Here is an 11,781-nt window from a genome sequence, read left to right as displayed (position 1 = left end):
TTTGCAATTTGGGATAATCAAAACCAGGTATTTCAATTTGTATTTGAATACAATTGCAAAGCTTTGGATTTTCGTTTGTATTCGTTCTTGAGACAAACTCACAAACTTTATAAAAAGACAAGAGTGCACACACTGAAATGTCTCGCGTTCTTTACTTATCATTGATATTATGTTGATAGTCCTAATAATAAAGTTTTTTTACAACTGTCACATAAACTTAACATAAACCAAGAAAACTAAACATTGACCTTTAAACCATGAAAATGAGGTCAAGGTCAGACGAACCATGCCAGGTAGGCGTGTACAGCTAACAATTCTTCCATACAACAAATGAAATTGACTTATTGCTTATAGTTTAAAAACCCCAGACCAAAACACAAAAGCTTAACACTGAGCAATGAACCGTAAAAAATGAGGTCAAGGTCAAATAAAACCTGCGCGACTGACATGTAGATCATGAAATATTTCCATTCACCAAATATAGTTGACCTATTGCATACAGTATTAGAAAAACAGACCAAAACACAAAAACTTAACTATAACCACTGAACCATGAAAATGAGGTCAAGGTCAGATGACACCTGCCAGTTGGACATATACACCGTACAGTGCTTCCATACACCGAATATACTAGACCTATTGCTTATAGTATCTCAGATGTGGACTTGACCACCAAAACTTAACCTTGTTCACTGATCCATGAAATGTGGTCGAGGTCAAGTGAAAACTGTCTGACGGGCAAGAGGACCTTGCAAGGTACGCACATACCAAATATAGTTATCCTATTCCTTATAATAATAGAGAATTTAACATTACAAAAAAATCTTAACTTTTTTTTCAAGTAGTCACTGAACCATGAAAATGAGGTCAATTGAACATGTGACTGACGGAAACTTCGTAACATGAGGCATCCATATACAAAGTATGAAGCATCCAGGTCTCCCACCTTCTAAAATAATAAGCTTTTAAGAAGTGAGCTAACACCGCCGCCGCCGGATCACTATCCCTATGTCGAGCTTTCTGCGACAAAAGTCGCAGGCTCGACAAAAAAGCATAAATTAGAATCATCGATACGCATTTGAGTTTTTAAAAATACGATTTTTAATTCCCCCTAGTATAATTTGTCTTCCTTTCAATGGAATAATGTTGCCAAAAAACCTAGTGTTTCGTGGATTTCAATTATTTCATTCTTCTTTGACCATACATGTGTAAGAGAATCAAAACATTCAAAACCCGCTTCATATATATGTTAGCGGCAATAATTGAAATTAGGCATTAAGTTTAACGCCTAGGCAGTAAGTCTATTGCCTAAATGATGTTACATGTAGGTATTAGTCTTAAATCTTAAATCCTGAAAAATGTGTGCAGGCATTATGCTAAATGCCTTAAATATAAATGACTGTAAATAAAAGACATTTATTCATTTAAATAAAAATATATTTTTTACATAATAATATTTTGAGAACTGGGGCCTGTTTATCGAAACGGTCCTATAAGATATTCTTTTTTTGTGGATTTCGTTATGTTTTCTATGTTGTTTCTTGTGTACTATTATTTGTCTGTTTAGCCTTTTATAGTGATAGCGATGTCAGTTTATTTTCGATTTGTGAGTTTGAAAACAATAAGAATATGTGGTATGATGGTTAGTGAGACAACTCTCCACAAGAGACCAATTTGACATAGAAATTAACAACTATATAGGTCACCGTACAACCTTCAACAATGAGCAAAGCCCATACCGCTATAGTATAAATAACAAAAAGAAAGTAAATAAGTGTGTTTGACATTTCAGTCCTTTAAAAGGCAAAACACCATGTAACCTTCGTTTTAATGGCGGAACAATGAAAAAAATGTACTGATACTTATATGAACGTTGTATTGTCTTTATTCGCATGATTTTTTATTTCCCTTTCTCTTTCTGACAACATTGACAATCTCTATAGTTCTCTCTAAAATATTTTTTTATTCATTTCTCAGAAGAAGAAAATGAGACGTTGGGGTATAAATATACATTCAGTGCACTAAAATTGTCATGTATTAGTGTACATGATAAATACCGGTAATTCGAGCATCTGACAACCAGAATATACCAGGACTATTGTTACTAAGTTGAACTATCACCTTGTTTTCTCCATGAGCACATATATGTTTAGGAATAGAAAAGGATTGTTCTCTAAATGCCATATCATTGCTTAATCCTGCAAAGTCTATTAATACAGGAATATTGTTTACAAGTATATCAATAAGACCATGATAATGTTGTCCTGTGCAACCGTTGAGTCCTAAATGTATTTCTTGTAAAAAGTCCAAATCTATGATGCTAAATATAATTTCCACGTTACTTCTCATTGGATAATGTAGGAGTTTGTATGGCATTCCAGGTCTGTACTGGTCTGTAGTCTCTGTACATTGGAAACACACATTGTCGTATGCTTGGTTAAAGTCTAGAAATATACAGGAACTTTGTATACCTACAAAATGTTATTTGAAAATAATAAATTGTGTACGTTCTTTCAATCAGATATATTGTTTAACATGCTCTATTTTTTTTAATGTAAACATATTTAAAATGCACATCTTACTCTATTTAGACCTTATGTTTTATTAACCTCACTTAATTGGAAGCTTTTCAGTTCATCCCATATGGTTCTAGTTGATGAATATATGCCCTCAAGATTATCTGTGTGTATTTGTTGGTCTTCTTTGTCGTTTCGATACAGTACGAACTTCACCCCCCCCCCCCCCACCCACCACCACCACAAAAGTTTCGATACAGTACGAACTTCACCCCCCCCCCCCCCCCCCCCCCACCACCACAAAAAAAAATTATGGAAATTTTCAGATCAAGGAGACAGACTCCTGAACATCAAGCATGAACTATTTGTCACTGGACGTTAAGCAATCAACAACCAATTAGACTTTTGTAGATCACCATAGAACGTATGTGTGCTTATAATGGCAAAGATAAAGGTCTTTTTGGAATTGCTCAGAGTTGCAGTTAATAGATGCTAGAGTTTAATCAGAAAATGGTGGCTGTCAAGAAAAAAAATAACATTAAGTAAATACTAGTGCAACAAAAGCAATTCCTGATTTTTAAACGTAATATACAAAATATATTAAGTAAACAAATAATAAGTATACACACATTATTAAAAATAAAAACACTATTTTACACTTACTAAGGCACAGTGAGTCGTACGTTCGGCGATATTTAGTTGAAGACGGATCATGTCTCTGTTCGATAAAACTCCTCTTACGTGAGTTAGTTTCAATTTCTGTGAATTCCCTGAAAAGAAAATAGAAGATGCCGTTGCTAATTTATAATTCAACGTGTAACGCTGCATGCTGAAACTGTTCAGAACCCAAACAATTCATATGTTTCATAATAAAACCTTCAACTCAAATATTATTTTGCCGGAGAGGTTTCAGCTCTCCGATTGGTGTCAGATCCAGTCCATATCCCAACTAATAAGTTACCAATATATTTCAATTTGTAGGTCCGACAATTTTGGTACAAAAACTATGGTTGACGTTCGTACGAATAAATAGTATAAAATATTTGTTCCAACAGGAATAGGTAAATGAAATTGTTATAACAAAATTTCCAGTGGAACTTCTGTTAGGTGGAACATATATACGTTGAGAACATGCAGGTCTTTTTGAATAATTAACAAAAAAAATACATATAATAAAAGAAGATGTGGTATGATTGCCAATAAGCCAACTCTTCCCCAGCGACCAAATACATGCATGATATATAGAATTTACTTATCCAACCGATTGTCCAAAAACACTTGCTGTGTGATCATACTGCCATTATCACGAACACAACTTACATTAAATAAGATTTTCTGAATAAGTCTAAATGGAAGTTTTAAATATCTAACATGATAGTCATGCTATTTTTAATCACGGAAATAAAATGAACAAATACATTACTTACATATTGTTGGAATAGGTTGTTGCTATGGACGCTAACCTTTTTCCAATTATTTGCAGTAAATAGTCGATAAACTTATATATACCAATGTGATTCAAGTCTTGTTCAAAATTGAATGTTTATAAAAATCTTCCTATCAAGATCAAGACCAAAAGTTAAAGGAAATTTAAAAATGTAAACCAATTGAAGCGTTTTGTTTACATTTAAACTAAAAATCAATAACAAATACACAATATATGGAATTTTAAAAGCGCATGCGTATATGGCTATCCAGAGCCCATACATTTATTCAAGAAAATGTCATTCTTATTCTGAAATCAATAAAATCTTGTCTGATTTCAAACAAATCAAAATTTTCTCTGAATTTAATATGTAGACAGAAATTCACCTTTCAACAGAAATCATCATCATCGTAAAATTTATTTTGAGACATTTCTGGAATACGCGGGATCCGGTTAAACCTACTTTTTTGTTTTGTAACAAAATTTATCACTTTGATGATCCAAAAACGAAATGCTTTAACAATTTTTTTCACAAATTATATTTAAAAAAAAGTATCACCATTAAGTTTTACAATGCAATAGTGAAAAGAAGCAATGCAATCATGACAATAGCGACTATAGAAGGCATCCCAAGTGTTCTGAAAATATTCGAAATATCTCATGTGCTCCGTGCTGATCATAACATAAAAAAAATTAACAACGATTATCATTACAAAGCGATTCAAAGAAAAGTGACAGAAAAAGTTTGATTTAAAGTAACCCGCCGGCCCCCCTTTTTCCCCCGCCCCGGCACAAATGTTTTATCCGTTCTAGGTACTGTTAAATTGGTTGAAAGCACATCATAATACAGAAATAAGACACAATGATCTTACAAACGTTGTGGATTTATACAATAAAAGATAGACAAACAACCTGGATAGTAGCCATAAACATATATCTTAAAACAATGGAATTATGACACTAATCAACGATAAATTTGATTATTTAACAATAGTTTCTTTACATAGTCACAAAGTATAAAACCGGAACCCAAAACCCCTTAACTGAGGAATATTCTAAATAATAACGTAGTCAGCAATAAATATTTTATGTTATAATATCATAATGAATACTAGATCTTAAACAAAATTAAAAGGTGAGTTGTTTACTTTAAGCTGTTTGTTTTTAAATTGTTTACTTTAAAAGTGCACGTCATTCAAAACAGTTTTTCACTTCTCATATATATTTAGGACTTTTCGTGTACCATTTTCGAACATATCTCTCAATCATGACACATCGCGTACATATACATTTCTGCAACATATCACAATTTAGTTCTTCCATAAAAGTGATACATATAAACTATAGTTAGTTTTTCATTGTGGATTTTCATGTACATAGACATATCTCCGCAAAGCATATACTATATATGTACTTAAATACGTCTTCAAAATATATCTATACTATTCATAAAAAAAATATGGACGAAATCACTATGCACCAGCTATTCTCTCCTTTCACAATAATACATTACACTTGTCATTCAGTTTACAAAAACCTTCATTCATAACACTGGTCTTAATGTATAAGCAAACAGCATCCAGGCAACCATTCTAATTCATAGGTATAATAATAACCTCAGATGTATGTTTTAGGGGAAATAAAGCTTAACATGCGCTTATTATATACTGACCATAACATTTCTAAATATTCAGACTCCAACTGTAATATATATTTCCGACATAACAGACAGTGTCCCATATTCGAACGATTTGTTTTCATTGTATATTTCACCAATGTGAAACCAAAATTAAAATAGTTTGATGGGTACATTTTTACGGGCGCGAACACATGTTGTTTCATATAAGTTTAGGGCTCGTCGTTTGTGGCCATTGCGAATCCAGTTCTAAAAAAGTCTGTATTGAAGGATCATTCAAGTCTTCTGCATGATTAAAAGTTATTAGTGAGGGTTCGGGGGTAAGCGGTTTATAAAAAAAAATACCACTTCATAATGTTTATAATAATATCTTTATTTGCAAAACATACAAAAAAAACCAATTTATGAAATAGTTATTTCTAGACTGAGATCAAAGCGTCTTATTGAACAAGGGACTCGCCTACAAAATAAAGAATCTTTTCATCATTAATCTTTCTAATTTTTTGTCTAGGTCTCATTGACTCATCTTAGTCAGAGGGCCTTTTCAGTTTTACTCAGATATTTTTGATTTTTTTTTATATAATATTGGTGAAAGGTAGCATTCAACATTTCACTCATTTTCATGCTATTCACATAGTGCACACATTCTTCATTTGAAATCTATAGGTCATGGCATCCAGAAAAAGTGCACCTTTTGGGTTTCTCGATTCATCATCCGGATCCATCAGCAGTATTAGTACAGGTATATTGTTTCATTTTACTAACATTCAGAATTGAATCATACATTTCTGTATTGAAGAACGTCTGTCCGTTTGGTGTCATGTCATTTGAAAATCGTATAGCATCTCACAGCATGGCTTACTAATATTGCACGGCCAACCGCATTTTTCAAACGTTCATAATTACTGCATGATATAAAAATGTTCTTATGCATGGCTCCTAGCTTACGCGTGATTATGTCAATCTTAATACAGCAAATGAACAACACAATAAATACAAACTTTTATCTTCGTCAATTCAACTCTGGTATAGATAGTTGTCTCATTGGAAATTACACCACCTTATTTTTTTTTATATTTCAACTTCGACTATGTTTCTGATGGTTTTAATATATATTTTGGTACTCTGATCTGCTCTTCCTTTTTATATCTCAATCAACTCGTGCCCCTCCCTTACTTTTAAAAATCTTAACCAAAATTTTTGAGTACAAGACAACAAGAGTAGAAAATACTCGCCAATGAAGCTAGAATCAAAACAAAGGGTCAATGCAAATGTAAGACTGACGAGCATTGAAAACTCAAAATACCAAAAATATGTCAAAACTATCTGCGATATTGATAAAAGTTCCGTTCATCATAAAAATAACACAAAAGCCAATGAAAATAACTGAATTCAGTAAATTTTAGACCTGCTTTAATTACTGCAAGAGTACGTTGTGACGAGAAATAGGTTTTATAGAAATACATTTTAAATTTTTAAATCATTATTTGCAGTGTATAGCAATTCCAAAACGCATTATAATCTCACAAATTTGTCCATTGTTCAACGATCATACAAATCAAAGTAAATATTTCTGAATTTACAGTTATTTATAACAAAATACTGTATTTTAAAAAAAGTCGGAAAATATCAATTAGAAAATCTGAGCTCATAAGACGAAGAAAAGCTGACCAAATCATTAAAAAAAAACCGACGAAAACACAAATACCTATCTATAGAACACTTCATACAAACTTGAAACAGAGCAAAACAAAACACGATTTTAAAACATATTAAAGTTCCTTCATAAAAGGAATATTCTGTAGTATAATTTACACGACAGTTAAGTCGGCTTCATATCTAGAAATTGACAATGAGGGTCGGTTGAAGACAAAACTTTACGACAAAAGAGATGATTTCAGCTTTCCAATTGTGAACTTTCCATTTCTAAGTAGCAACATTCCAGCAGCACCTGCATACGGGGTATATATCTCCCAATTGATACGATATTCCCGTGCTTGCGTTTCCTATCATGATTTTCTTGATAGAGGGTTACTGCTCACAAGGAAGCTATTAAACCAAGAGTTCCAAATGGTGAAGTTGAAATCATCCCTTCGTAAATTTTACGGACGCCATCACGAGTTGGTTGACCGTTATGGAATAACCCTTTCACAAATGATATCGGATATGTTCCTTACGTCGTAACTAGTCTACAATCCCCATCCCTTTCATGAATTTGACCTACCGAATTAGACTATTTACCGGATTTGTAATCACATAAGCAACACGACGGGTGCCGCATGTTGAGCAGGATCTGCTTACCCTTCCAGAGCACCTATGATCACCCCTAGTTTTTGGTGGGGTTCGTGTTGTTTATTCTTTAGTTTTCTATGTTGTGTCATGTGTACTATTGTTTTTCTGTTTGTCTTTTTCATTTTTAGCCATGGCGTTGTCAGTTTGTTTTAGATTTACGAGTTTGACTGTCCCTTTGGTATCTTTCGTCCCTCTTTTCTCTTCTTTTACAATGGAACATAAGTTTTGTACCTAACGGAATTATGGGTAATAATATCTGGGTATTATGGCAGTGTTAATAACAAAGTTTCCAGAGCAACTTCCGTTATAGGCAGAAAAAATAAACGTTGACAACACAATAACTGAGTGTGATATCAGGTGATAAAAGTTTTATGTTTTTTTACAGGGGACATCGGGAATCTTGAAATGGCCGATTTGTCATTTGATTCTCAGAATTCGTCAAGATTAGAGAGAAAAATGAATATTGATTACGAATTAAAAAGATGTGAAGATTCGTTACTTGAAGCACAAGAAACCAATGTTAAGTGCCAAGAAGCACATGAGACCATTGAACGGGTTCTCCATTCGAATGGTACCAAAGGAGGAGACATTTTTACAAGCACCAGAGGAAGATGGTCGTCACCTAGACCAAGTATGAATATTTTTACCCAAAAGTGTAGTTCAAAATTTTTAATGATATACCGACAACTACTAGTATACCAATTCAGTAACACACAAAATAGAACCAAATCGACCCCTTAATTTCTTTAATAAACTTTTGGAATCGAACACCGCTAGTATTTTTTTTGTCTATAGATATGTGATGATAACATACGTTCTAAATTTAATTTACCACTTTTTTTTTATCAGAACTTGGACAAAACAGTTATGTGTGATATATCTAATTTATTATATGTTTTGAAAATTGAAGTCAAATTATGGTATGTCCTTCAAACGAAGTGTGTTTATATTATCTATGGCCATCGTCATTTTACATCAAATTATACCCTTACATCTAGGCACAGCTCTCCAATGCCTTTGGGTATGCAAAAGGCCAACATAAATCCAGACAAAATGAATACTACTTTTATCTCTACAGTAGCAAATCATATGCGAAATACTAGTCTAAATTCGAATACAACTACTTACCATGCAAATTTATACCAAAAAATATCAGTTTTTACAAAAGAATATTTTGACTGATAAATGAAATGTTCTGATGTTTCTTGGTACATAGTTTTAAAAAAATATTTAAATAGCTTTTCTTTCTAGAAACTGCACCTGCAGAAGTTGATAAACGTGTGAATGACAACCTACCCCTGGACGACGATGATGAATTTGACCTCGATACGAAAAAGACGACACTTCACGGCGCAGCAATATGTGGGGACACAATTCTTATGGGGCAGTTACTGAAAGTTGGAGCGAGGGTAAATTCGCAAGATAGCAACGGGAAAATACCGCTCCATTACGCCGCGGAATATGGTCAACTTCCGGCATTGCGGGTTCTTCTCAAATCTGGATCTATTGTTAACATGATCGACAACCGAATTAAGGCTCCACTATTTTATGCAGTGGAACATGGCTACGTAGCCGCTGCCAAAGAGCTTATTGATAGAGGTGCGTCTGTTAATTGCGCGGATAAACGTAAAAAGATGCCACTACATTGTGCCTCTGAAGACGGGAGGAAAATGATGGTGGACCTTCTCCTGCGAACTGGAGCTTCGGTGTATTCTATGGACTCCGATATGAAGGCGCCGATCCACTATGCAGTGGAAAAAAATTACCTGCAGATTACTCAATCTCTTGTCATGCATGGCGCACCTGTTAATCAGAGTGACGGAAAACAGCGCAAACCTCTCCACTACGCTGCTGAACTCGGCTATATCTCAATAATCGACTTCTTAGTCCAACGAGGTGCAACTTTAGACGCCTTAGATTGTAATCTTCGAACACCAATGTTCTTAGCCATTGATCATGGTCATGATTTTATAGTTCATGCTCTGATGAATTATGGAGCCTCAGTCAAAACTGCAGACAGAAATCGACAGACTCCTCTCCATGTCGCAGCTTGTAAAGGTTTTGTTGCAACTGCTAATGATCTAATTAAGAAAGGTTCTCGCCTAGATGTCCAGGATGATGAAGGAAAGTCGCCCTTATTCTATGCCGTAGAACAACGAGAGATTAGTATGGTGGACACACTCCTAAAGTGTGGCGCCTCGGTCGATATGATAGACAACAGTGCCAAAAGTCCTCTACATTATGCTGCCGAAACAAAGGATACTGATCTTATGTATCTGCTGGCCCAACACGAACTCAAATCATCTAAAACAAAAAATGTTTACCGAAGAATTCTCGAAGTAGCTATACGATATAACAACGATTATCTTGGACAGGTTGTATGGAACCGCCTTCTGGATAAATACACAGATGCAATCATAGCCAGCGATAGGACGTATCCTTATGACTTTGAATCTAGAGAAACCACTAACATTGTAAAAATACTCCTCCGTATGACATGCGAGGCTTTTGCCAAAGTTCACAAGGAGAGGTTATGGAAAGCCAGTCCTGAACTTCAAGATGGAAGTGGTGAACGACCTCTGATTGTGGCATACGTTTTCTTGTGGCCGCACACAAAGAAAAAGGTATTCATGGGAATTCCTGTTGTGTACCGCATGTACAGTGCTACCAATGAAACCGCTGCCGGGTATGATGATGTGGATTCTCAGTTTAAAAAATTCTGAGAAGCCAATCAGACAGAATTAACCGATCTCATGACAATGGTTGTAGCCATTCTTTTATTCATTTCATGCGACTTGTTGCGAGTTTTCAAGGCGAACAAAAAAAAATCGTTAAGTTTTGTAGTTTTTTCTTAGCTGTTTATCATTAAAAATTTGTATTTGAAAAAATATAATACGATAATACGTTTTATTCCAAAAGCAAATACAGGTGATATAAAAGGGTAAATAAAATACAATATAAAACAAAAATAAAAAATATACGAAATTTCATTTCGATTCGGTTCACATTGAATCCATACAAACATGAAATATCGAGAGCCTTTAATTAACAACGGGTGAGATTGAGGAATAAAATTGAACGCCAACATGCATATTCGTGGCAGCAAGTCTGCAGATGGAATCTGGTATTGGCTAAACGTGTAAGTTTCCTTTTCGCAGGTTTTTGTTTCTGCTTTCCCGATCGTGTAATAAACTTGATCGTTGATAATCTGTATTAAACTTTATCTCAAATAATTTCATTTTTTCTGCACCAGATACTTATTTCGACAATAAATGTTCCTTCGATAATGCTCGTGGCCAAAATTTTTGAAAACCCAAAGTTTTCTTAATATATGAAGAGCTTATATATATATTATAGGGTTATTGCATGCATATTGGGGAACATTGTCCCGAGTAGAATTTTATATTGCACGAGCTTGCGAGTGCAATATATGTTTTAAGAGGGACTGTATTCCCCAATATTCACGCAATAACCCTTTTATTGTTTAGCAATAGAATGTAAAAATTGGTTTCAACTAAGATTTTGTCGTTGATGGCGTCATTTATTTTGAAGATTTATTACACTAGTGCAATATTGGAATTTATTGCACGCTAACTTTTGGTTACTTTCTGTGGGAAATATTATATTGCTATGCATATATTGAGAGCCCTTTATTTTGAAATCAAATATATCTTATCTTATGTTATCTCTCTCATATATATATATATATATATATTATAAACAAAAAATGACACAAAAAAATACCGACCGTGCAAGGGCTGTATAGCCAGTCAAGGCCATTTCAGCCTCGGGTTTGTGAGAAAAAAACAGTATAACCGAATTCGCAAATACAAGATTTTTAAAATTGGTAAAACAGCTTCTATTTTTTTTTTAAAGTACTCACTGTATGAAGAGACATTTGAATTAAAATC

The 11,781-nt window shown here is 33.9% G+C and overlaps 2 protein-coding genes across 3 annotated transcripts; one reads left to right on the top strand and one right to left on the bottom strand.

Moving 5' to 3' along the window:
• Positions 1–1,481: 1,481 nt before the first annotated feature.
• Positions 1,482–4,056, bottom strand: LOC134709247 (uncharacterized). The gene is made up of 3 exons (XM_063569416.1): positions 3,944–4,056; positions 3,180–3,286; positions 1,482–2,471 (listed from the first exon to the last, which is right to left on the bottom strand). Coding segments are annotated over exons 1-3 (543 nt in total). The 5' UTR covers positions 3,946–4,056; the 3' UTR covers positions 1,482–2,037.
• A 908-nt stretch (positions 4,057–4,964) lies between these two features.
• LOC134710212 (serine/threonine-protein phosphatase 6 regulatory ankyrin repeat subunit A-like) lies at positions 4,965–11,441 on the top strand. Of its 2 annotated transcripts, none has more exons than XM_063570455.1 (3): positions 4,965–5,077; positions 8,256–8,501; positions 9,122–11,436. In XM_063570455.1, the coding sequence occupies exons 2-3, from the start codon at positions 8,276–8,278 to the stop codon at positions 10,591–10,593; spliced, it is 1,698 nt and encodes a 565-aa protein (XP_063426525.1). In that variant the 5' UTR covers positions 4,965–5,077; positions 8,256–8,275; the 3' UTR covers positions 10,594–11,436. The 2 variants fall into 2 exon arrangements, with proteins under 2 accessions (XP_063426525.1, XP_063426524.1); XM_063570454.1 differs by lacking the exon at positions 4,965–5,077 and adding an exon at positions 6,235–6,320 and having other exon boundaries at positions 9,122–11,441.
• Positions 11,442–11,781: the final 340 nt, after the last annotated feature.

The sequence above is a fragment of the Mytilus trossulus genome, chromosome 3 (genome assembly GCF_036588685.1).
Source record: "Mytilus trossulus isolate FHL-02 chromosome 3, PNRI_Mtr1.1.1.hap1, whole genome shotgun sequence".
NCBI lineage: Eukaryota > Metazoa > Mollusca > Bivalvia > Mytilida > Mytilidae > Mytilus > Mytilus trossulus.
Note: the sequence above shows the minus strand (reverse complement) of the source record. Positions and strands in the feature narration are given on the sequence as shown.